Source organism: Caenorhabditis elegans, chromosome II, assembly GCF_000002985.6.
Source record: "Caenorhabditis elegans chromosome II".
Classification (NCBI taxonomy): domain Eukaryota; kingdom Metazoa; phylum Nematoda; class Chromadorea; order Rhabditida; family Rhabditidae; genus Caenorhabditis; species Caenorhabditis elegans.
Genome location: NC_003280.10, coordinates 5,958,926 through 5,982,777, shown reverse-complemented (window position 1 = coordinate 5,982,777; position 23,852 = coordinate 5,958,926). Strand labels below are relative to the sequence as shown.

General features: G+C 33.4%; 4 protein-coding genes and 8 non-coding genes across 12 annotated transcripts; 5 read left to right on the top strand and 7 right to left on the bottom strand.

The window, feature by feature from the left end:
• Window positions 1–7,799: 7,799 nt before the first annotated feature.
• Window positions 7,800–10,152, top strand: B0034.5 (G-protein coupled receptors family 1 profile domain-containing protein). Its single transcript, NM_001393088.1, has 8 exons — window positions 7,800–7,866; window positions 7,924–8,015; window positions 8,088–8,257; window positions 8,306–8,403; window positions 9,048–9,352; window positions 9,407–9,528; window positions 9,572–9,656; window positions 9,812–10,152. Exons 1-8 carry the CDS (start codon window positions 7,812–7,814, stop codon window positions 9,920–9,922), a joined length of 1,038 nt encoding a protein of 345 aa, NP_001379542.1. The 5' UTR covers window positions 7,800–7,811; the 3' UTR covers window positions 9,923–10,152.
• Window positions 9,783–9,878, bottom strand: B0034.13. The gene has a single exon (NR_051141.1). It is a non-coding gene; the product is annotated as an Unclassified non-coding RNA B0034.13 (non-coding RNA).
• Window positions 10,116–14,441, bottom strand: B0034.1 (Glycine rich superfamily member). The gene is made up of 6 exons (NM_062791.6): window positions 14,275–14,441; window positions 12,625–12,675; window positions 11,658–11,813; window positions 11,002–11,181; window positions 10,677–10,802; window positions 10,116–10,574 (listed from the first exon to the last, which is right to left on the bottom strand). Exons 2-6 carry the CDS (start codon window positions 12,665–12,667, stop codon window positions 10,315–10,317), a joined length of 765 nt encoding a protein of 254 aa, NP_495192.2. The 5' UTR covers window positions 12,668–12,675; window positions 14,275–14,441; the 3' UTR covers window positions 10,116–10,314.
• Window positions 13,247–14,718, top strand: B0034.4 (uncharacterized protein). Its single transcript, NM_062790.4, has 6 exons — window positions 13,247–13,759; window positions 13,809–13,908; window positions 13,953–14,020; window positions 14,068–14,237; window positions 14,283–14,551; window positions 14,599–14,718. The coding sequence occupies exons 2-6, from the start codon at window positions 13,810–13,812 to the stop codon at window positions 14,641–14,643; spliced, it is 651 nt and encodes a 216-aa protein (NP_495191.1). The 5' UTR covers window positions 13,247–13,759; window position 13,809; the 3' UTR covers window positions 14,644–14,718.
• Window positions 13,622–13,720, bottom strand: mir-261. The gene has a single exon (NR_002355.2). It is a non-coding gene; the product is annotated as a pre-microRNA mir-261 (primary transcript).
• Window positions 14,719–15,747: 1,029 nt separating the features above from the next.
• Window positions 15,748–16,023, top strand: B0034.16. Its single transcript, NR_051138.1, has one exon. It is a non-coding gene; the product is annotated as an Unclassified non-coding RNA B0034.16 (non-coding RNA).
• Window positions 15,799–16,000, bottom strand: B0034.8. Its single transcript, NR_051139.1, has one exon. It is a non-coding gene; the product is annotated as an Unclassified non-coding RNA B0034.8 (non-coding RNA).
• A 1,067-nt stretch (window positions 16,024–17,090) lies between the features above and the next one.
• On the bottom strand, window positions 17,091–17,259 carry B0034.11. The gene has a single exon (NR_051136.1). It is a non-coding gene; the product is annotated as an Unclassified non-coding RNA B0034.11 (non-coding RNA).
• B0034.9 lies at window positions 17,091–17,259 on the top strand. Its single transcript, NR_051137.1, has one exon. It is a non-coding gene; the product is annotated as an Unclassified non-coding RNA B0034.9 (non-coding RNA).
• A 2,630-nt stretch (window positions 17,260–19,889) lies between these two features.
• Window positions 19,890–20,023, bottom strand: B0034.15. Its single transcript, NR_051135.1, has one exon. It is a non-coding gene; the product is annotated as an Unclassified non-coding RNA B0034.15 (non-coding RNA).
• Window positions 20,024–20,702: 679 nt separating this feature from the next.
• B0034.7 (PBCV-specific basic adaptor domain-containing protein) lies at window positions 20,703–21,161 on the bottom strand. Its single transcript, NM_001026712.2, has 2 exons — window positions 20,993–21,161; window positions 20,703–20,945 (listed from the first exon to the last, which is right to left on the bottom strand). Exons 1-2 carry the CDS (start codon window positions 21,059–21,061, stop codon window positions 20,778–20,780), a joined length of 237 nt encoding a protein of 78 aa, NP_001021883.1. The 5' UTR covers window positions 21,062–21,161; the 3' UTR covers window positions 20,703–20,777.
• A 770-nt stretch (window positions 21,162–21,931) lies between these two features.
• Window positions 21,932–22,031, top strand: B0034.10. The gene has a single exon (NR_051134.1). It is a non-coding gene; the product is annotated as an Unclassified non-coding RNA B0034.10 (non-coding RNA).
• Window positions 22,032–23,852: the final 1,821 nt, after the last annotated feature.

Genomic DNA, 23,852 nt, shown 5'->3' with positions numbered 1-23,852 from the left:
TGCCGTTTATCTAGAGCAAAAATTGCAAAATTTTTCATCTAGGTAAATTAGGACACTCTAACTATCCTAGCCCCTATCATGAGGTGAGATACTTTAAAATTATAAATTAATCAATTGTCACAATTATTATCTGAAATTTTTTTAAATGATGATCGTACAGTCAAAGTCTGTAATTTAAGATCCTTTTCAGGTTTCTTACTAGGAAAAAGTGGCATGGTAGTGTAAAATATTCATGCTTGAAAGAAAAATTCAAAGTGTTTTTTCATACTTTTTACGACTTTCCAAATGTTTTCCAGGAGTTTGAAAAGTAATTTTCTATAAAATTTCGCATAAATGCGGGGACTAAAATATTTTTACACATTTTGTTGCAATTCTTTCAAAATTCGAAAAATAACTTATGGAGAATAAGTAAGTTGTTTACACAGTGAAAAAGCATTCAGTTCTAACCCTCTGAAATGTTTTCTATTGAAGCAAACAATTGATTGAGCTAATTCTTTGGTGTTTTTTTTAATTTAAAAGCTACTAAATGTGTGAGTTTACTTTAAGCGATTGGTGGTGTCTGAAGATTTTTGGCAAATACTGAAATACTACCTTGTGTTAATACTACTTTTGCTTGAATACTACTATTGCTAGAATACTACCTTTGCTAGAATACTACCAAATTGCTAGAATACTACTATTGCTAGAATACTGCCATTGCTAAAATACTACTTTTGTTGCTTAAATACTACCTTTTCAGAAAATTTTATAATTTTATTCATTTTTTCATTGGAATTCTTATTAAGTACTATTTCTGGTCAGATATTTTGAATAAGAAATAATTAACACAGCATTTTGTATTGTAGAAGTGGCTTGATCGGTTTTATTTAGGGATCAAATTCGAGAGTATTCATTTGTAGTGAAATTGATTTAAATTCAGCTGTAGACCGTTCTCAAAAAGTAACTCCGCTTTTAGTTGTTAGCTATTTTTGATTGAAATGGTTGTAAAACAACAATAAACTAATTGCAGAATTCAAATATTTCTTCCCAGAGTGAGGTTGTAAATACCCACACTCGTTTATAGTTTTACGACTACATATCGTCTCCTTTTTGTTTTGATGACACACAATTATGATTATGATGATTATGATTATGATTATGACAATTATGATGACACACAAATACTGATTCAAACATATAGCTACTAAAGTATTTCACTTTCAAACACTATATCTACAAGCAAACATATTTGCTTATCAATATCAGCCATATTGGACACCTTAAAAACATATCCCATCTTCAAACTCTCACGATGGCTGAAGAAAAAAATTTTTTTTTTAATTTTTCAATTTTTTTTTTAAAGTTTAGGTATTAATTTGCTTTGATGTGTCTAGATATTAAACAGCTATTTGATATTTTCATACATTCTTGTTGTCGCATGTTGATGATGCTCAATCTCAAAAAAGGCTAGGAAAAGTTATTTTTAAATTTGACCGGCGCTCACTTAAGAAACTTAAAAGTTAGAAGAAATAAAACATTACAAAATCAATAAACATGTTAAAAGCTACATTTCTTCAGTTAACCATTTTCATGTATCTCTTTTCGTTGCTGAGCTACGTTGTGTTTATGTACTCAGACGCTGTTAAAATTTCACTTCATACTATTCCAAACTCTAGCCTGTAGCTCAAATTTCAGTTGTCTAATAAAAATGCTGTCAACTGACAAAACATTTGTCGCACTATTTGGCACATTTGGTTTACTGCGAATAATGTCAAATGGTGTATTCTTGCAGACTTATGTATGCTCAATTAAACATAAAACAAGATGAGTTTGCGAGAAAATGGTTAACATAATTTTAAAGAAACAATTAAAAACTTATATGAAAAAAATTTTATTTCTTACTATTAATCAATTAAAACTACTCTCTACGTATCCGCATTGTGTTTCCGTGAAGAAATCTGAAAGAGTGAAATTTTACAATTTATGTTGTTTTTGTCTCAAATTGAACATAAGTCTGCAAGAATACTCCATTTGACATTATTCGCAGTAAACCAAATGTGCCAAATAGTGCGAAAAATGTTTTGTCAGTTGACAGCATTTTTATTAGACAACTGAAATTTGAGCTACAGGCTAGAGTTTGGAATAGTATGAAGTGAAATTTTAACAGCGTCTGAGTACATAAACACAACGTAGCTCAGCAACGAAAAGAGATACATGAAAATGGTTAACTGAAGAAATGTAGCTTTTAACATGTTTATTGATTTTGTAATGTTTTATTTCTTCTAACTTTTAAGTTTCTTAAGTGAGCGCCGGTCAAATTTAAAAATAACTTTTCCTAGCCTTTTTTGAGATTGAGCATCATCAACATGCGACAACAAGAATGTATGAAAATATCAAATAGCTGTTTAATATCTAGACACATCAAAGCAAATTAATACCTAAACTTTAAAAAAAAAATTGAAAAATTAAAAAAAAAATTTTTTTCTTCAGCCATCGTGAGAGTTTGAAGATGGGATATGTTTTTAAGGTGTCCAATATGGCTGATATTGATAAGCAAATATGTTTGCTTGTAGATATAGTGTTTGAAAGTGAAATACTTTAGTAGCTATATGTTTGAATCAGTATTTGTGTGTCATCATAATTGTCATAATCATAATCATAATCATCATAATCATAATTGTGTGTCATCAAAACAAAAAGGAGACGATATGTAGTCGTAAAACTATAAACGAGTGTGGGTATTTACAACCTCACTCTGGGAAGAAATATTTGAATTCTGCAATTAGTTTATTGTTGTTTTACAACCATTTCAATCAAAAATAGCTAACAACTAAAAGCGGAGTTACTTTTTGAGAACGGTCTACAGCTGAATTTAAATCAATTTCACTACAAATGAATACTCTCGAATTTGATCCCTAAATAAAACCGATCAAGCCACTTCTACAATACAAAATGCTGTGTTAATTATTTCTTATTCAAAATATCTGACCAGAAATAGTACTTAATAAGAATTCCAATGAAAAAATGAATAAAATTATAAAATTTTCTGAAAAGGTAGTATTTAAGCAACAAAAGTAGTATTTTAGCAATGGCAGTATTCTAGCAATAGTAGTATTCTAGCAATTTGGTAGTATTCTAGCAAAGGTAGTATTCTAGCAATAGTAGTATTCAAGCAAAAGTAGTATTAACACAAGGTAGTATTTCAGTATTTGCCAAGATTTTTTGGTGCTTGAAATTTAAAAACAAAAATAAGTATTGACTTTCTGCTTTGCTTTTGCAAAAAAAAACTCGTACTAATATAAATTTTCATAGAAAAAAAACAAAATTCTAAAGTATGCAGATTTCTACATGTTTTAAATTAGCGTTATGAATCACAAAATCAGAAAAAAATGATTAAAAATCAGCTAGAAAACGCGATTTTTAAATTTTGGTCCTTCAGCATTTTTTCAATTTTCTTATGCGCTTTGTATTTCAGAAAACAAACCTCCACTCAAACTATTTCCGGTTTATAGAGGATTACTGTAAGAACTATAATTCACTAAGATTAGATTTGTTCATCATAACTTTGGAGGTCGAACCGGAATCAATTTTATCACACAATTTAAAGTATAACAAAGATCACGAAGAATGCATCTCAACGACAAAAAACTCTCCAAATATTCTTAGCTTCATTATTATATTCTTCCTAATATATACGTTTTCAAGTAGACTTAAGCCAAATATTTTATTGATCTTAGATTTGCTTTATCAGAACCAAAAGTATAATATTAGAATGAACTTCAAAGTATTGTAAATGCCTTTCCTCTAAATAATCATTTTGTTCTGACATAATACAAATACGTTCTGATAATTCTAGAAGTTTTGAATTTTCAATTGTCACGTTTTTCTATAAAAGCATAGATCTAGGACTTTGAAGTTTGAAATTCCTGGCATAATCGAAAAAAAAGAGTTTTCTTTCTTCTGAATAATGAACATTTTCTATTTCTCAAATATAAATCTGAACCTTCATTCTTTTTATCCACAAGGATTTTTCCGGAGAGATGACGTGCCGGTGCACTCCAATCTAATCGCTTCCTCATTTCACACTGGACCCGTCTCTACAAAACGAACTCCGTTGGATGCAAGATGCACACGCATTGTCTTCTCCTCCCCGTTTTTCATTCTCTCAAGAGACCCTTCTCAGTTCTTTTTTTTTGGCTGGGCCACAAAGTTCGTGTCATGCTTTAGCACCCTATTGGGGGCGACAAGAACTCGGTTTGTCACAACTATGAGTACATCTACTTATTTTGACTTTTGGTCTTGGAAAACAAAAGAAATGAGTCAATTGAAACTGATACTATCATTTGGATATCGGGTCGCATAGGAGTAAACTACGTGACACTTCCCATGAAGAGACATTTTTCGGATATTCAATTCCATCGTCTTCTTTCTTGTCTTCTATTTTTGCAATTTCTTTTTTTAAATCCTAAATTGTGCCAACTTTGGATACCGCTATGATTTTCATGTCAGCCATGCCAGCAAGTATCTGAACTTTTCCAAACCCAGAGCTCTTACGTTGGTTACTATAGCACACTCTAAACCGCCTTGTGTCGGATCATTTTTACAAAACTCCAGGCTAAACTTCGACTTCTACTTACAGGAAACAATTATGTGATATTTTTTGAATGATACTAAATCTCTAGCGTATATACTATGTACTGCCTTTTCAGATCAAAACAAAAATATAAAAATATCCTATGAGGTTTTTATTGAGAAAATAAATACTCGTTTTTTCTATGATTGATTCTTTAAAGTTCGGAAAAAACCCAGCTAGCTGTACTTCTTATAGTTCAATTTTTGACAAAGAAAAACCCCAAAAGTTTCGGACGCATGTCATGTTAGCTTGCGTCATACACACAAAAAGATCTCTTTCCGGTCAGCTATCAGATATCATAGACCATGTTCAAAGCGGATTTTTCTATTCGTTGTGGTCCCGCCGTCTTCAATAACATGACATTTATCATTTGTAACAGCTTGGTTCAAATATCACTTAATATCTCCAGAATTCAATACGCCATTTTCGAGAAAAGCCGCCCTCATTTTTTGTTAGTTCGTACACATGTTCTGACAGCGGAAGACGCCACACTAGGAGTTATTCTGCATCTTTTTACGATTTTCTTGTTAAACCCATCTACGTTCATTTTGTCCGCTCGTGGGCAGTTGATGTAGTTTTAGAATTAAAAAAATCTTTATATAAAGCTAATTGTTGCTGCTATCCGTTTCAGAGCCTTTGATGTCAGCATATGTAGATATTCAGTTTGAGTTATGCAGTTTGTAGAAAATATCATTCTGGTTTGAAAGAAAAAGAAAATTTACTACTGTATCTGTCATAACCAATTTAAATTTAGATATTAAATTTTTGTTTTCTTTTCTCGTATATTTTTGAGCCAGAAATTCAATATATTTCAAAAAGCAGTTGCAACGAAATTTAATATCTAGGTGTCTCAAATTCACACCTATTGAATCCAGAAAAACAATTTTTCAAATGTGAGATCATCTTAGTAAATTTCTGTGCATTGATACAAAAGTTAAATATTTTTTACGGTTTCAAAGTGATAGCATAATGTTAAGTTGTTTTTTTCTTGTCAATATTATTATATTACCTTTGCACTTCCGTTTCTATAACTTGAATACTCACATTTTTTATCTATAGTTGGTTGAGATGTTGGCAAGAGTCAAGATCAAGAGCCTATCGATTTTCTTACAGGCATAGTGGATCTTAAATGTGAGTGCACTTACCTTTCTAGAATTTTCGTAAGTATTTTTTAAGACAAGTTACGCTTGTCTTTTAGGAACTCATGCAGCTTTTTTATTCTGTAGAATTCCTACGACAAAATTTATTTTGTATTCTTCATACGAATCTCACTAAACTTTGACCTCAGTACAAGGAAACACTACTCATAATTTGTGTACGTGTCAATCAGAAAATGACAAATTTCCGAGCTCAATTTGTTGGAGACACGTAAATTCATGTTGTCCCCCCGGTAATCTCGTTTACTTTCTTTTATATGTCCTCCCGACCGACCAAAAAAACTACTCTTACTGAATTAATCATTTCGAAAAAGGGAAGGTACTCTTCCTGTTTGGTAAATTGTTTAGTAATAAGTTTTCGAATGTCTGTTTTGGTGTGCAACTACCTAGAGTACTTAAACCCTGCACGGCATTTCCTGAAAGTAAAATAGTTTCACAAAATGATTCACGAATCACCAGAAAATTGTTTGTCCCCGATGAGCACAACAATTAAATTTCCATCATTTTAATTTAGTTTTTGAATGTAGGGGGTCTTCTTCAAAGTATAGGGTCTCTACAGCATAACAGCCCATTCTATTCTTGGATAATATGCATCTATGTCTCGGTGTGACCTGAATTAGAATGTCTTTCTTTTTTACAAGTTTCTTCTTATTTGTTGCTCATTGAGCACACGTTTTATGATGGACCAATCCAATCCTATCCTTTGCATTTTCTCTGTTTATTTTGCATTCAAACCGGTGAGCAATCTGGAAAATTTGATGCTGAAAGTTTTATAGCGAGCTTAACCTAGGCTAACGGAAAGAAAACAAAGCATGATGGGATGAGATTGGTCTTGATAGCTTCTTCTAACCCCCATTATTCAGAACTTTTATGTGCTCATAGGTTATGTCAATTAGAGAATATTTCTCCGACTCTTTCTATTTTTCAACTTTTTCTCTTCGGATCTGTTAAACAAAAATATGACAACAACTGACATGTAGCTTCAAATTTTTGTTTCTCTTTATTTTCATAATAGTATGAGTTGGTTTTCTTAGCAGGTGCCTTTTTTTCTGGAAATATCTATTTGTTCATAAAGATTTATAAATTCTTAGAGCGAAATGAATTGTATTGTCCTCTTCGGAGGAAAATCTTTTTTTCTTATCAAATCATTATTTTTCATAACAGTTTTCATATTTTAGCTAATCCGAAAATATTCGGTTGTTACTTTAATAAAGTTCCCATTTTGAGTTAAATAATATTAAACACATAAAACATTTGTTGGAGTATCAAAATAGAAGCTATTCCATGGTACTTTTAAAAATTAATTTGCACGCGCTTGATTTAAGAAGTTAGCAACAAAAATATAGCTGACAAAATATTTCTGTCATTTGATACTTTTATGTTTTTTATATCAGCCGTTCGTGTTTTGCCAAACACGCATGCACATTTTTTGTTCATTTTTGGTGTTCAATGGTAATTATTAACACCATTCAAAAATGTAGGCAATTAGGCCTACATGCCTACTTGCTGCCTGCCTACTGCCTACTGCCTACTTGCGGAAGTCGTATTTTGATTTTTTTAAAACTTAATCAAAAGTCTGTGGATAGTAATTTCCGTATTTTTGTTTATATGTTTGCATCCTACACATTCTCTGACATGCTTTGTGTTCCAGACACCGTAGATCTTTGTTTTCTAACCTTCTGACCCAATCCCTTTCTTGTTTCGCCCATTAGATTGTATTCTGATCCTAGAAAATCGCATCATACCAAATCCCAAGCCACACAAAATCCTTCCATTTGTATGATCCTCTCTCTATCTCTTGGTTTTTTGTTCCAACACCGCCTTTTTCGTAATGAAGAAGAATAATCGACTATTTGAAATGTCTATTTTAATGTCTTCTCGTATTTGTATAGAGTACATTCATCTACATTCATCTACGTTTTTTTCTTTTGAAATATGAGAATTTTTAACTCTAAATTTAAATTTCTAAGAACGCCCACTTGTCTCATCATTATCACGCATTATTTTTTAAAACTTTTTTTATTTTATTTTCAGACAATCAAATGTGCGAAGAAGATGGTCCGAAATCCACAATCTCGTTTGCTATAGTGATAGCTGGTGCGTATTCTGACAACAATTCACAGTCTAAAAGTCATTGTATAGTAATTTTTTCAGGATCTCTTATTTCAATTATTTCAATTTCGAACAATGTTCTTTTATTTATATCACTAATACGGAATAATAGATGCTTCAAATGCTATTTTCATGTAAGTTATTATCCTTGAAAAGAATAGTTTATCTACAAACCTCAGATTCTATTCATAATATTTAATTTACAGTTCATTCTTGCACTTTGCTTTTTCGACATTATCATATCTGTATGCTATATGCCTGTTATACTGGTAGATTCTTTAAAAGATTGGACTAAATGGATTGAACTCGCCAAGGCCTGGTGGCCATTTTTTGTGTATGGTCTGGCAATGACGCATGTCTGCATGACGACTGCATGGCAAGTCTCTCATTAGTAATTCAAACATCTCTATTATCAAACTTTCAGTTATATTCTGATAGCCGTAGCGTATGAGAGATACTTAATAACTGTCAGAAGTTACATGCTAAAACAATTTCAAAAACGACGGAGTTGGTGGTGCTTTGGTGAGTTCAAAAAACAACCAAAGATAAATTTGGCTACTTAGAGTACTTCTAAGTCGTGGTGCAAAGCCTCGTGTCCTTATAAATGACGCAATTAGTATTTCTTCCTTATTGACATACATACAAGGATGTTGTTTATGTTTTCCGTTCCTTATTCTAAAGTAAAAGTGTTCTTTTTTTTCATTAAAATGGATCAAAAGGTCCAGACCGGCAAAGGTTAATACCTTGGAAAGATTGTTGATTAAAAAAGGATAAAGGAAAGAAAATGTAAATGTGAAACAAAAAAGTCTTAAAAAAACGTTTGATAAAATAATAGGCCGTGTTCGGAAGATTAGAAAGACCGCTCAGACCCTAAATTCCTAAATTCCTAAATTGAAAATTTTCGGCAACTCTACAGATTCCTAATTCCTAATGTACAATTAGGAAAATTTTAAAGGTATACGATTTTATAAATTCAAGGAAATTGAATTTTTCAAAAATTATCGAGATCACAAATTTTTGATAAGTGAAAATCAAAATTTAAAAACTAATTACAAAAATAAAGAGAAGCTTAATTTTTCAGTTTAAACATTCTACGACACATTGCGGTACATATTTTGAAATTTAAAAAAAAAAAACTTCACATTGAAACTAATTTATTATTTCAGCATGCCTTTCCCTTGGAGTACTAACAAAAGGTGGAATGCTCATAGAGCTTGATGTGTTTCCAAATGAAGATCCTTCATGCAAAAATACAGTAATGGAGTATTATGTAGATGTAACAGATATTACAAAATCTGTTTGGTATGGTACAATTTACAAGTTTTGGATTCGAAACATTGCCACTGTGTTTCTTCCATTTGCCCTTCTCTTATTAATAAATCTTGGAATTGTCCTGGAGCTTCGATCTCAAATGCAACACGCTTTTGGGAATAGATCAAGAAGAAGATTTTCATTGAGAATGCAGAGTCGGGTATGTCATCACAGAAAACATCAGATTTGATTAATTTCCAAAGAAATATTTCAGACAAACGTACGTCAGGCGACAGCCACAATGCTATTCATTTGTGTCATTTATTTGATATCAAACGTAGTGAATGTGTTCATCACCGCTTGGGAATTCATTGATATTGAGTCATTGCAAACACGGTAGTACTGGAAAATACTATTCAAATTTATAAAAACATTTCAGGTTCTTGGAAGAGTACATGTTATCCGCTGATCTTTCTTCAGTTCTGGTAGTGACTGCTTGTGCACTTCGACTCCCAATATATATGGTAAGTGATTATAAATTTGAATTTGTCAGTTCGAAATTTTATTGTAACAATCCTCAAATTTACTGGCTGAAACGGGACGTTGCAAATGTTTTCAGATGTTTCTTTAGAGATATAAACTGTAACACAAAATCAACTCATACTTTTTTTCATTTCAGCTGTGCAATCCGGAGCTTCGAAGAGCTGTAAAAAAGTCATTCACTCATAAAAGCGAACATCAACAAAAGATGCATCAAACCTTTTCTCTGATTGCAAAGATTTTAGTTTAATAGTTTCAATTCTATGTATGTAATTCAATTGTTTTAACTGTGATTTGTAATTCCAAATGATCAACGGGTCATCGGTTTTTTTCACAATTGTGACTAAATTCTTATAAATATGTAAATTTCAAGTGTAAGCATGACGTCACATAAGATGTGATTCTTTCTGCGTAACAATACCATTTCATAGTTCACTGCGTATTTTTGTTGCTGGTCATAAAGATTTATTCATAAAGCTGTGATTCTGCAATTTTTTTGACAATTCAACTTAAATTATTCAAAAAGGGCAGCGTAAAAGATCAAGAACTATTTAAATATTTACAAAACCCGTAGAAAGGTCATGAAAATCTATGTAAGGGAATGTTTGAGAAAATATATAAAGATGGGAGAATTAAGATAATCTAGGCAAACTCTATAAGCCCTGGCAACTCTCGTGGTCGACTTGTTTGTGCCGTGAATAAATCCTCAGTGAACTCCTCTCTTGGCTCTTTATCGATACTGAACTCGACAGATTTTCTGGGGATTTCTCCATTGTTTGGCCCAATGAATTCAGTTTCAGAAGAGGAAGAGGATGATGAAGAAATTCCAGCTTCTCCTTCTTTTGGCCTCATTTCTCCAGTTACTTCTGGAATTTGTTCACCTTCTGGGAACCATGGGCGAGCTGAAAGAAAATTGTGTGAAAGGAATGTGAAACAAATTTAAAAAACATAGAGCTCCTGTTTTAACAAATCCCCACTGTTTCAATAAATATATAATCACATACGTCTATGTCTTCCTCCATTTTCACTTTCAGATCTTTCAGTACCAATTAAAGTTGGTGGACGAGTGACTCCCAATGAGAATGGAGGTGATGGAGGTGGTTGTTGAGGGGGCATTGGCATTCCACGACCTGTAATTTTTTATTTAAGATAGAAAAAGTTCCAGAGAAAGAAGAATTATAGATGTTCAAAGTTCATATGATGTACGTGTTAAACTTGAAATGGAAAACAAAGACATTGATGCTTGATCAAGATAACTTTATGAACAGATGATTTTCCTTTTGAACGATTAGCTTCTGCTTTCCAGAAAATTCCTATAGTCAAACTTACCCAAAAATGAGAAAAAGTTTTTGACATTATCCATAAAACTTCCAAACTGTCCGGCTGGATGACCAGGATTTGGCTCATTTCCAAATTGCACCTGACTTCCCATTTCAACACCTTCACGTCCTCCACCAATTCCCCCATCAACTCCAACACGTTGTCCGCCGACAAGAGCTCCATTATTAGCTGAAAAAGGAAATTATTGAATATTACATCAAAGGCAAAATACAGTAAATTTAAATGAAAATTATTAATGAAAAGAAAGTTAGATTGAGAAGTCCATACTGTTAAAAAATGTTATAATTATAAATAAAAAAAATAATTATATCTAACTAATAGTAAGATTGTTAAATTTTTAATAATTAATACATGCTAAATCAATTATAAAAATAAAAGTTGGGTACAACTTAAAAATAACTTCGCATATAAAGTAATGGGAAGTCTTCAAAACCTTGGTTTGAATCTAATAGTAAGCCAGTAATCAACACATTTTCAAAAGAAAACTGTAATGACTCGGTCATCTTTCGAGCAGTAGGAGCTATTCAACATATAACAATTTACCGATTGGGCATGCAGCCAGGCCTACGTTATTAAATCTGTACACGAAGAGTTCTTAGTCTTTAGAGTTTTGCAATTTTGTTGTTAAAAGTGTTAATACTCACATCCCAAAGCAAATCCAGCTCTGTTACCAGCTAAATTAAAGCTACGATCACCTCCAAATCCTAAAATATTTGCTCCTTGTCCCATTCCCATGTCGAAGCCGCCATTGTTCTGCTGAGGATGGAGAAAGAATGATCCGAGATTTATTTGAGAAGAGCCTGTAAAATTGAATAATACGAGTGAATTATAGTGAGGTCAATAGTTAATTTCAATAGTAAATTTTTGTATTATTGATCTAACTCTTTAGTTTAAAGCTGAAAAACCATAATTTTACTTATAGGGTGATAAAATGGATGAATACCGTATTGAAAAATATTTAAAAAAAACTGAAATTTTTCCTTTACAGATAGAGTCAAAAAGTGGAAATTGATTTCTATTACTTTTGACCACACATGATTTTGGAAGCCGATCAAAGAAAATTTGCAAATAATTTCGATTTTAATTTTTTGCGATCCTAATTCGAACGTTGTAAGTTTCTGAATATGCAGCATTTCTCAAAAAAAAATGCAGCATTTCTCAAAAATTTGGTGATTTTCCTTGTGCTTCAGAAGCTTCAGAAAGCTTCAGAAGATCTTGTTTCAATGATTTTTAAAATACACACACACTCCCCATTAGCCATCATATGAGACCCACCCGCCAAACTGTCTGCTTCACCCGTTTACCCCCTTTTCTGATCATGTGTTTTGTCCTCTGTTACGGTCATCTATTCATTACACACATACAACATTTTTGCCTCCTTTTTGAATTCTTTATTCCATTGTTCAAAGAGTGCCTGACTCATTACAACCTCGTTTATACTTTCAAACAAATGAATTTCTTGTCACTCTCAAATTGGGAAGGTGTGGGTGGTTTCAGAGATTAACAAGGAAAAGCATCATTAAGTGTATAACGTGACTGTTGTTGTCTTAAAAGTGATGTCAGAGTGAAGACAATAGTGATTCGGGAGGAAAATTATATGAAGATACGTACCTTGTTTGATTGATAACAGTAGTATTAGAAGTGTTGATTTCATTCTTGATGCTGAAAATGTTCAACTTTAAATTTTAATACTTTTAATATGTAACAGCAAAATTGAAAACCTAGAAAATAAGATAACAGTTTTAGAAAAACTACATAATATTCTATAGTTTCAAAATTTTCAAATTTAGATTTCAGATGCAAAAAAATTGACTCAGAAAAATGAAATTCTAAAATAACTTCAATTGTAAAATAGAAAGAATTTTACTTTAAAAAAATTTGAATCTTTTAATCAGTTAATTTGGACTGAAGTCAAAGCATTGAAACGATTCAAAACTATAACTGAAAAGTCAGCCAATTTTATGAGCGAAATGAAATTGAAAGGAAAAAGTTATACTAGTATCTGTACTAAATAAGATGAAAGTAGTATAAATTGAAAGAAATCACTTTCAGTTGGACGAAGAAGCGAGAAAAAAATGTAGAAGAGCGGTTTGGTCACTTTTATGAAAAGTATTCGCTATGAAACCATGTAACGAAACAAGGCGGACCGAAGGAATTGACCTTGGTCACCTCGTATTCTCGAAAATGATGGACGATACAAACTGAAACTGATTGAAGGCTGTGAAAGGGGCAGAGAAGAAGAGAATGACTGCCCTCCCCTGCTACTACTTCTGATGCCATTTTACACCTATTGTATTGTTGGCCCCAATTTGCATTTACAAACAACGAGATTGAAAAGGAATTTGAAATGAGGAGAAGAAGGTGGAGATAGATGACTTGGAGGCTGGATGTTTGGGAGACTAAAAACACCAGGTTTCACACTTTTTTTTGCTGATTCTAGAATGATGGGAAATAGAATATGATTAGTAAACAAGATCGTTTGTTAAAAAAAAGTCCAAGGAAGGTATGCCCATTGGTTTTTTTATGCTAAGATTTATTTAATCAATCTGATTCTATTAACAATGTTAAAGTTGAAACCATGTTCAATATTTTTTTTTTGAGCATTAAAAATATCCATATTCACCGTGAAAACTAAAAAGCTAACACTAAGATTTTTTTTGCTCGTTTCTTTCTACACGTGAAGGGAACAAATCCAGAAAAGCCATCATTTTGTAAAATTACGAAGTCACTTTTGATAGTTTCGTATGTGAGTTAAATTTTCTTGTTTTCTTAAGAAATACACTTGGCAATTACAGAATGTTATCTCTAACAGCTCATTTGGTTTTAATTAGCACAATCATCGTCAAATGTTCTGCTTTCTCCAAAAAGCCCAGCGAGAGAGCCAAGCCTGCAGCCGTAAGTAGCTATTATGATTTGAGATTCAAAAATAATGTTTTTAGGTGAAAAAAGCTGTGGAAGATAAGCAACCAGTGAAAGTGACAGCTTTCGAACAAGCTTCTTTGAACGAGTGAGTTATCTGAAATGTGAGCGCTCAACAAATCTTAATATTTTTAGAGACAAGGCTGAGGCGATGTCAAATATTGAGCCATCTCCCAAGATCTCAAACTCCACCGTGCCTACAGCTCCTACTCCAAAGAAGGAAAAGAAGGTGGTGGCCACAACCAAAAAAACGGAAAGATCTGTAGCTCAGGGACCACCGCTAGTTTCGGAACATATTAAAGATGGTAAGAATTAAAAAACAAGTATGAAATAATTAGTTACCGTTTCAGAGAAGAAAATGCCATCGGTTCATAAGCCAATTCGAAAAGGATCGATTTACGCGAATGAATTATTGACTGAAAAACCATTGACTGACACTGAACCAGAACTTCATCCAGACAATCATGTTGTGAAGGCCAAATCGCCAAAACCAGTTGCTCGAACTCCAACTGCACGCCATCGTAATGCTCTGAAACCAGGAAAAATCAATGATAAAAGTGATGATACACTTCATGATGCTCCATCGATTCAGAAAGTAGGAGGTCCCAGTTATGAAGATGTGAGTGATTTGTTGATATTCAAAATAAAAAATAAAAATAGTTACAGGCAGCTTCTGTCAACGAAAAAGAAAAAGATGTCAATCCGAAATGAATCAACGAAGGAATGAGCTCGAATAAAAATGTATTGCCCTTTGAATACGATTAAGTCAATAAAATGTTTGCTGTATTCTTGTTGTAAATCTCATTGATTTCTCGTGGTTAAAAATAAATTCTAACTTCGAGAATCGATTGAAGAACTCATAACTCACAATCAGATCGAAAAGGAGGCTACAGTTTCGGGAATCAGCTTTCAAAAATCGGAAGGCGACGATGGTGGCGTCTCCCATAACAGCATCAACCTAACCAATTGGCAAACAGTAAAAATCTAAAATATATTTGTAACTGTTCTCCCAGTTGGTCCCCAGAAACAACCAAGAGGTGAGCTACCATGATGAACATTGCGAAGCAAGATAAATAGTGAAAATATGAGATTATTAGAATATTATTCATTTATTTCCATCTTTCCATGTTTCTGTCTCACATACACACTTCAGTCATCACCGATTATCCATTTGAGAGCACATTTATGCTTTGACGCTTCACGATGTTATCCTAAATGGCAGGGCCATCTGTCATCGGTTCATGCTCATATTGGCTCAAGTTGCGAGAGAGAAATATGGTGTTTGATGATCGGTGTATGTGTTATTCGACTCATGTTTTAATAGTTAGTCGTGATTGAATGAAAAGTTTAAAAATAATGTTTCAAAATCAGATTGATATCTTCGATGGGTATTTGACATTCAGTAATTATAGGTTAGAAAAATTATTCACATTATTTTTTTCAAATGGAGTTTCAAAATAATGGCCACACAAAAGCTATTTATATATATATACAATTTAAATCGTCTTCTGAGAAATTTTAATAATAGTAAGTTGCGCCGAGTTTAACACAAAAATCAGAAAATTAAAATTTAAAATCAATTGAATTGGAAAATACAACAATTTAAAAAAAAAATCTTCTGAAAAACCACACAATACATATTCGAGACCTATATCCAATTAAAACTTAAGAGGTTTTGCTTTGATGTTTACCACTTCTTCTATTCAAATCTCAGCGTAACTCTGTCAATCACACATTTCCCGATTACGTAACTTTGTCATTTTTTGAATGATGTAGATAATAGTCATCTGCAGGAACAATTTCCACCCTCAACAAATGCAATAAAATGAAATATGACCTCTTTTGATGAAGAAAAAGTGGAAGATCAAGTGTCTCGAATTTCTCGAAAAACAATCCAATCAAACTAAAATTTTCCACATCCGACCTTCGCAGGAATTTGAAAAAACAAATGAGGTCCTCGGGGTCTCCCATAGCAACTCACTCTGCGTCTCTTCCTCTCACGCACTGTCTCCCCAATATTTCGTAACTCTTGTCTGCGTCTCGTGCTCTCTACTTCTGACATCCGGAGCCGTCGGTCCATGCGTGCGCGAATTCGTATGTCTGGGCACTCTTTCTCCTCTTCCAAAGCCATGAAACCTTTTCCCATTTGTCCTTTCTTTCCATTTGGTCTCTTTGGTGGTCCCTTTTCTTATATATCCTTCAAATTGTAGTATTTGTTGTTAAGATTGATCTGAAGCTTTCCAAAAATGTTGCAAGTTATGTTTTCAATTGATACATATTTTTGTTTGAGTTGTTTTGAACATTTTTGGGGAAAGAAAGCTTTTTCCTCTGACGATAAATTTGTGTTCTGAAAAATCTTAAACCCTTTGTAAAAAATTTAAATAATTATATAATGACAACCATTTGCTGTTTTCTTTTCGGAATTAAGTTAGATATTTCTGTAAATAACATAAGAATTTAGCAAAATACAAATGTTGAATTTTAATACTTGAATAGTAATCCTTTTCTGAAACTATGCTTAATTGTTTTGATGAACACGAGTGTGGCATAAAAATGCGAAAATTTTAGAGACTATAAAACCACTTGTTAAATTTTTTTGATGTTACATGCCATGAAAAATTGAAGGATTCGTTATGAAATTTTCAATTCCGAAACAAGATCCAAATGTGAGCCAATTTTTCCCTCATACAAGCGCTTTCGAAGTGACCGGAAATAATTAGAGTTTCTCGAAGCAGTTCCTTTTAAATTTGATTTCTTCAATAGTTCTCCGAATGTCTATCTCTCGTATAAAAAAACTTCTCTCTAATAACCCAATAGAAGAGTATCCCCGCCGAGCCGTCGACGAGCCGATAGCCATTGCATGTAATTGGGCTGCTTATTTTAATACTAAACCAACCCTCCATTTCACTTTCATATAGACTCCCCTTTTATGCTCAAAAAGTGAAAGGCCTGCCTGACACAGTAGAAGTACTCTCAAAAATAAATAGTTGGCGGGCCGGAGGTACGCATGACTGAACAATTATATAGGTGTGCTTGTGTGAAGCCTCTTCTCTTGAGTCTTAAAAACAACGATGGTCTTCTCTCCTTCTTCTTCTCCCCCGTTTTTCTTTCGGTTTGTTCCAGCTCGTCGAGCCTTCAGGCATTGGGTGGCGGCGAGCTTCCAACAACTTCCCCAAAGGACTATAGGCACATAAAAAGCAACACACACAAAATAAATGTAGTCGTTGAGCAAAGCGACAGAGAAATGGAAAAAAGGCTTCAACGCGTTTTTGTCGTTGAGATTTGCGATGGCGATAAAAAAAATGAAATAGAGTGTGAATTTGAGAGTGTCTACTACCACCCACTTTTTTCATATTTTCCCCTTTTGGTGTGCAATGTTTCTTCCAATTACTAAGTGAACCTATTTCAAAGATTAATTGAAACACCAAGGTTTTTTAATGCTAACTTTTTTTACTGAAAATGCTGATAATTACTGGTAAGCATGTACTCAGCCATGTGCTCAGTCATGGTGGCGTTAGATGTTTCTTTCCAGATTCCCTGAGATTTCAATTTTACGAACATTACATTCGGCAATTTCTACATAGGTAAAATTGAATCTTATCAAATTACAGGGAAAAACAATTTACTTTCTCGTGATTTTATCACGCAGCCATGAAACCCCTGTTTTCTCAGAACACATTCAATAAAATGTAATATTTTATTATATTATTAGTTCTAGAGAATGTAATAAATATCATTGATAACCTTTTACGTATATTATGTTTTTATTGAGAATAAATATTGTATCTGGTTTTTTTCTGTCATTCTCTATAAGGAACTCTTTCAGAAAGGCAGGAAGATTTCATAATACAACTTTTTTTCCTGATTTACTGTTTACATTGCTTTAGATATTTTGTCAAAAGATTACATTTTTTCATTAAAATTTATCGTGTTTTATTTTTCTAATTTTCTGTTATTGCAGACTGCGTAGAATATTTAGCAGTTCTAAGAAATCGTGCTTATTGCAAATACTCTGAAGCAATTTCACTAGTGTTGAGAATTGTGGGTTTTTTTTTAAATTGAAATGTTGGTGTGAACTTTATTCTAAGCTGTTCTCCAATTATCGAAAATTCAGATAAGCTGAAAATTTATTTTATTTTTCTAAATTTGACTCGGCTTAAAATTCGTTCCTATTTCATAGACTCATCTTACTGTACATGATTCAACTTCTACAAATGAAATCTCAACTTTAAAATTAACCCCCCTGAGAGCATAGCATTCGTTTAATCTTTCTACTTCGACTAAATGAAACTTCTAATGTTGATCTTTTTTCCTGCTTTCTCTTTTATTCAGTCACTCTCATTTCTCATTCAATCAAAGACTTTACGGAATTTTCTCACGGTCAGAAAGACTCCAAATGCTGACGTTTTCTATTTTCCAGACGAACAAAACCATCAATGGACTCAGGTGTGTTTTGTTGAGGCCGCCTCATCCCATGGGATTTTCTGTCGATGTCAACACAGAGTGAGACGAGAATAAAAAAAAGAGAACTTGCAAAAAGTTCATCTCCTTTAAACTTTCTAAGATTACATTGTTCCTTGTTCCTATTGTTCCTATTCCATGCTTTTGAAGCCACCAGGATCTATTTCCTTTGACGCTTCATTCAATTCCTTCGAGAACACTTTTAAACTACCACCATTTTCAGGCTCCATACTATCATCGCGTACCCATTATTTCTTCGGTTTTTTGTGTTGTTTTCTTTTGTCCTCTTTTGTTCCTTTCCGTTGGCCGTTGTCGTTTAGTCAATTGACTTGTTCAGCTGGTTCTTTCAAAACGAAGAAAAAACATGCATGATATGCGCTATGATTGATGAAATACTTGACACGGCTGCTCGTTTTTTTGGAGAACGAACATCGACTAAAAAGAACAAAAAAATGACTCGTATTATTGATAGATACGTTACAACTAAAGCACGAGTAAACAGCTTTCGCCTGCATGGGTTTAAATTTTTTGATTCTGAAAATTTTCTCTAGAAAACTCTATTAAATCCCCCACATTTTGTTTTAAGACTTTATAATGCTCGATGATTCTCAAGACAACTCACAATCAGAATCACATCATATTTTGTTCTCAGAATATAATTCCAGTGCTTTGAGACAAGACAATTTCCAGTTTGAATCCTTATAATCTATTTGAAATTGATATTCAAGCGTCCAGTATAGTCTATTGCAATGTTCATTGAGCTTCCCCTCTAATCTAGTTATATTAAATAAATTAGTTTATCGAAGGACTATGATTTAAATTAAAAATAATTTTGCGAGAGAATGTTTTAAAAATGTTTTGTACTTTCAGAAGTTTGCTTTTTAATTTTTGATTTTGAAGACTTTTTTAGAAGTTGTAAATTACAGCATTGAAAGGGAACTGAAAGCACCACATTTTTAAAACTTTAAAACTTTTTCGTGTGAATTTTGATACACCTCTTAATAGAAGGTAACTTTCTAATAGTAATTCGAAATATAATTTCAATGTTTTAATTTTTGCATTAAATGCAATTGCGTCACAACAGTTATTCGAAAATTTATAGTAACAGAGCAAAAAATTTTATTAAAAAACATATTATCAACGCCTACTTGCTCACGTGAACCTGAATCCAAAGTTGATTTTTGAACACATTCGTCACCAAAGAACTGACCTTTTCATCCAAAAGTTGCCAATAATTCTTCTTCTTTGTTACAACTTTGCTCATTTCCATCCTTCTCGTTTTCTCTATCCTTTTAAAGCCTCGTGTGGCACCATTCATGGATGGTTTATGGCAATTATCCAGCCACAAAAACGACATTACTTCCGAGAGCACTCTCCTCTTTTTTTCCAACTCACCTCGGCTTCTGCTCTTCTTCTATTTCATTCCATTGCTTCCTCGTTTTCAGACGTCTTCATCTTTTTTTTTTCTTTCCACCGAACCAAGCGCGTTAATTAAACGCCTCGACAATCGACGCGACTCTGCGAAAAATGACGACGTCAAAATAACATCTCATTTTCCTTCATTTTTCTTTCATGATGCTGACGTGGCACACTCTCTGCTCTCGCAGTCGCTTGTATTGGCGTCAAGTTACAACTAGAATATGTATGTGTTCTTTCACTGGGAGAAATTGATCTGTTAGCTTTAAAAGAGTGCAATGGAGGGTTCGAAACAAAAAAAATGATGAGAGCTCACCGAATAATCTAAAATTCGTGTTAACTCAATTCACACTTCTCTCATGGTCCTCCTCTGGCCTTTTGCTCTCTTTTTTTCGTCCTGCTCCGCTTTTTCATGTCGCATTTTTCTGACAAAGAAGGAAAAAAAGAAGCAGTCAAGTCTTCTGACGCCCCCCCGCGGGGTTGCCCCCTCCTACTCTCCTTCTTCACACTTTTTATCGATCGTCGTTTGAGTGAGCATATCCGGTCTATGAGTCAGTCAGTCACGCTATTCAACTCTCGATGAATAGAACACACCATATTTTCCCTCTTCTCACTCACTCGCTTTCCTCTCGGCTCAACACCTTTTTTGGCTTACTTTCAAACTGCCAGGTGTGCCCGTCCGAGGAAAACTTAGTTTTTTTTTTGTTGAATATAATTTTATTCGCAACATCCCGAACAAATATTCATAAACTTATTTATGATGCTGGGAAATGTTTTACATCCTACTAATTTTCTTTGATGTTCCAATCAAACCGATTTGTGCTCATTAACCTTAACATTAATTCTAGGAAACCGATTTGTAAGAAGCCATAAATTGAACTTTTGATAGTCATTTTTCTTTCAACATGTGTTTATTTCCAAGTTGATGAGTTTTCAAAAAACCAATTCTAATAACAAAAAATACTCATTTAGTTCTTCGCTCTCTTCTTCTGTTTCTTAATATTTGTGCTCTTCGTAGTCTTCACTTTTCCACCAGCTCCATAATTTTTCGTTCCCTTTGCAACTGCTCTTTTGGTTTTCCTATCCAAAAGTGTGAATTTTGAGTTTTCGATTTTCAGAAGACCAACTTCGTTACGCTGAAATTATGTAATCTGTGCATTCTGAAATATTTTAAGAAACTTACTCTTTTAGATGGCATGCTCTTTGGTACCGAATTCGCTTTTGTCGCTGTCGCATTTTTCTTTTGTGCCATTTTCAGCTTGATCAACACAATTTTAGTCTGAAACAAGTCTGGAAAAAATTTAATTCAACCATATCAAAGAAAAATATTGAAAAATTGGAATGATAGTGGGAAATATAAAACGAATAGCAAATGGGAAAAGATGTACAGAGCGTCGTAAGAAATAGAAAGGGAAATTGATTGTGAGAGAAACAAAGGAATAGGCGACACGATTACAGTACTCAAGGTATCCATCTATCAAATTTTTATCTTTCTAAATCTTTTGGATATTGGTCACCTTCCCTACTGCATGCTATTTTTCATATTGATTAACTTCATGTAGCATTTTTTAATTAGTAATTCTAGATTATTCTGACAACCATTTGAGTTTGTTTTCTATACTGTGAAGTAACCATGAAGTATGATTCACACCTTATTTCAAAGCGAGTCCAATTCCGGAACATTGATTTTCTAAGCTTTCCAAAGTTACGGTCTAACTTTTTCGAACCATCTTCTATATACGTGAATGTTTATCTTTATTGCTGCAATACAATCTTTTAATCAAAAACCATGCCCAGCTTCCACGCCTAGATTATCTTTAGATTCAGATGAATCCCGTAGTCTCTTTTGCCCGACACAAAGTAAAAATTCTCTGTTCTTTGACGTCAAACAATTCCCTTGTCACCTTTTTCTTGCTCGTCCTTGCTTTTTTCTCGTTTGAACAATTCTCCAAATCCTTCCTCCATATGTCCTTTTTTCATCACTTTTTTGTACTTCATGTCCCGTGCTGCCAATTATTGTGGCCATGCCAAAAGATAGAAACCTCTTCTTCTGTTTTCTCTTTGATCTATGAAGGACGAAGAAGGAATAAGCCAAGTAGTTGTGTGGCAGCAGAAGCACATTTACACGTTTTCGTATGTCAACATCAGGCAACGAGCGCGCGCGAAAGCCTCTAATTTTGTCGCCTCTGGGCGATAATTTGTATTTCTCACACACGCGATTACCGGACTTTACTGCTTTGTTTCTTGTTACATCGTGTGCTCCGCCGAGCAAGCTGCTGACGTAAAACACGGTGGTCTGAGCTGAAAATACAGGAATTATTGGAATGAATGTGGATATCGAAAATGTCAGCTTATCCGGAGAGTCATAACAAAACATGTCTGCTCGAATCAGGGGTGTGGACAAATATACAAAACAAACCATTTCGGTATGGTTTACTAACTTTTTAAAATAAAATAAATTATAGAAATATAGAAAAAATATTCGAATAATTTTCAATTAAAATTTAATTTTGTTTTAAAGTTCGAAAATAATCTGAAAAACTGGCTGAAAGTTGTTATTTGGCAAAATAATTTTTACTGCGATTTTCAACAAATGGCAACATTCGAACCAAATTTGTGTTTTCTCTTTTTTGAACAACAAAAATTAAATATTATTTTGGAATCGATTGGATATTTCCCACTATTTTGTTTGCTCACCATGCTTAAGTAGACCATTTTGTAGATTTACCGATTTATTTGGCTGCTTTGGATTTCTGATTTTAGCCAGGTTCTATAAAGTTCTTGTCTTATACTCATCTTTCTAACACAGAAATTTTATCATTTTTAATGACGTAGTCCATTTAACTTGCAGTTAATTATATGATCATTATTCGTCGAACAGTTCTTAACGTCATTTATTTTCTCTATTTTTCTCTATCTCGTTTGTAGCATTTCATAACTTTTTTCACAACAGATGTTCTACACCCCAAAGAAAACGGAACGCGTGGTTAGATAATTAGATAATTCTTGAAAATTCCCCCAAGCTCTCAAAAGTGTCTCGTGAGATTTTCAATTTCTTAGAAATAACACCTGAACGCTCTTGCTCTCACTCTTCCGCGAAAACATATTTATTCACTTTTCTTCCTGTTTTTGCAGTTCAATTCGAGAAATTCTTCAATGTTCATTCAACCGAATCGTCTCTCAAATTTAGCGACATTTGGTGGGCCAGACTCTAACCTTATTATCACCCATCTTCTCGCTTATTTCCCTCAAACCCTATAATTTGCGTGTGGAGACATCTGACTAACTACTTTGTACTTCTCCAGTCCTTTGAGTCTTGAATACACTTTTCAAATCAACTGCCAATTCATATGCAATCAGTGTACTTTTTGTATTTGGCTCATTCAGTCAGCCCACTCTTTTTTTTATTTTGTTCCTTTTTTCACGTAACCATGGAAATATGCTCGTAATCCGATCTCACGAGGATTTCATTTTTCACATTTTTTGGCATTTTATTTTCCTTCTCGAATATTTTATTATCCCCCAAATTCCGGTCTCGACTTCCGGAAACATTTTGAATTTATTTTGTAAATCACTTGATTATCAATATCTTTACCTCACATTCTCATTTTTCAACAGAATTTTTTAAAAACCTATATTTTTCTCCAGAACTCCTCGCCACTTCGTTTTGCATCAATACCCTCTTGATGCTTCTCAAAAACCAGTCGGATCATTGTCATCTGTTTTTGACACTTCGCACTTTTTCTATTCCAATGGCTATTAATTTTCTACCCACACACCCACCACAACCATAATCCGATAATCGAATTACTAAAAAACTGCTCGTAAAAACTAACGAGAGCACGGCGCTCCCGTGTCTTCTGGCCATCGTCCGTTAAACGGATACATTTATGACTTCCTTCGCTTTCGTCTTTTTCTTCGTTTTTTTTTCTTTTTTCTTGAAATCTTATCCATTCTGGCCAAATTCTTCAAATACATATAAACCTCTTTTTCCACATGATCAGGTAATACACTGGAACCGTGTTTTGGCTATTGGCTGTGTC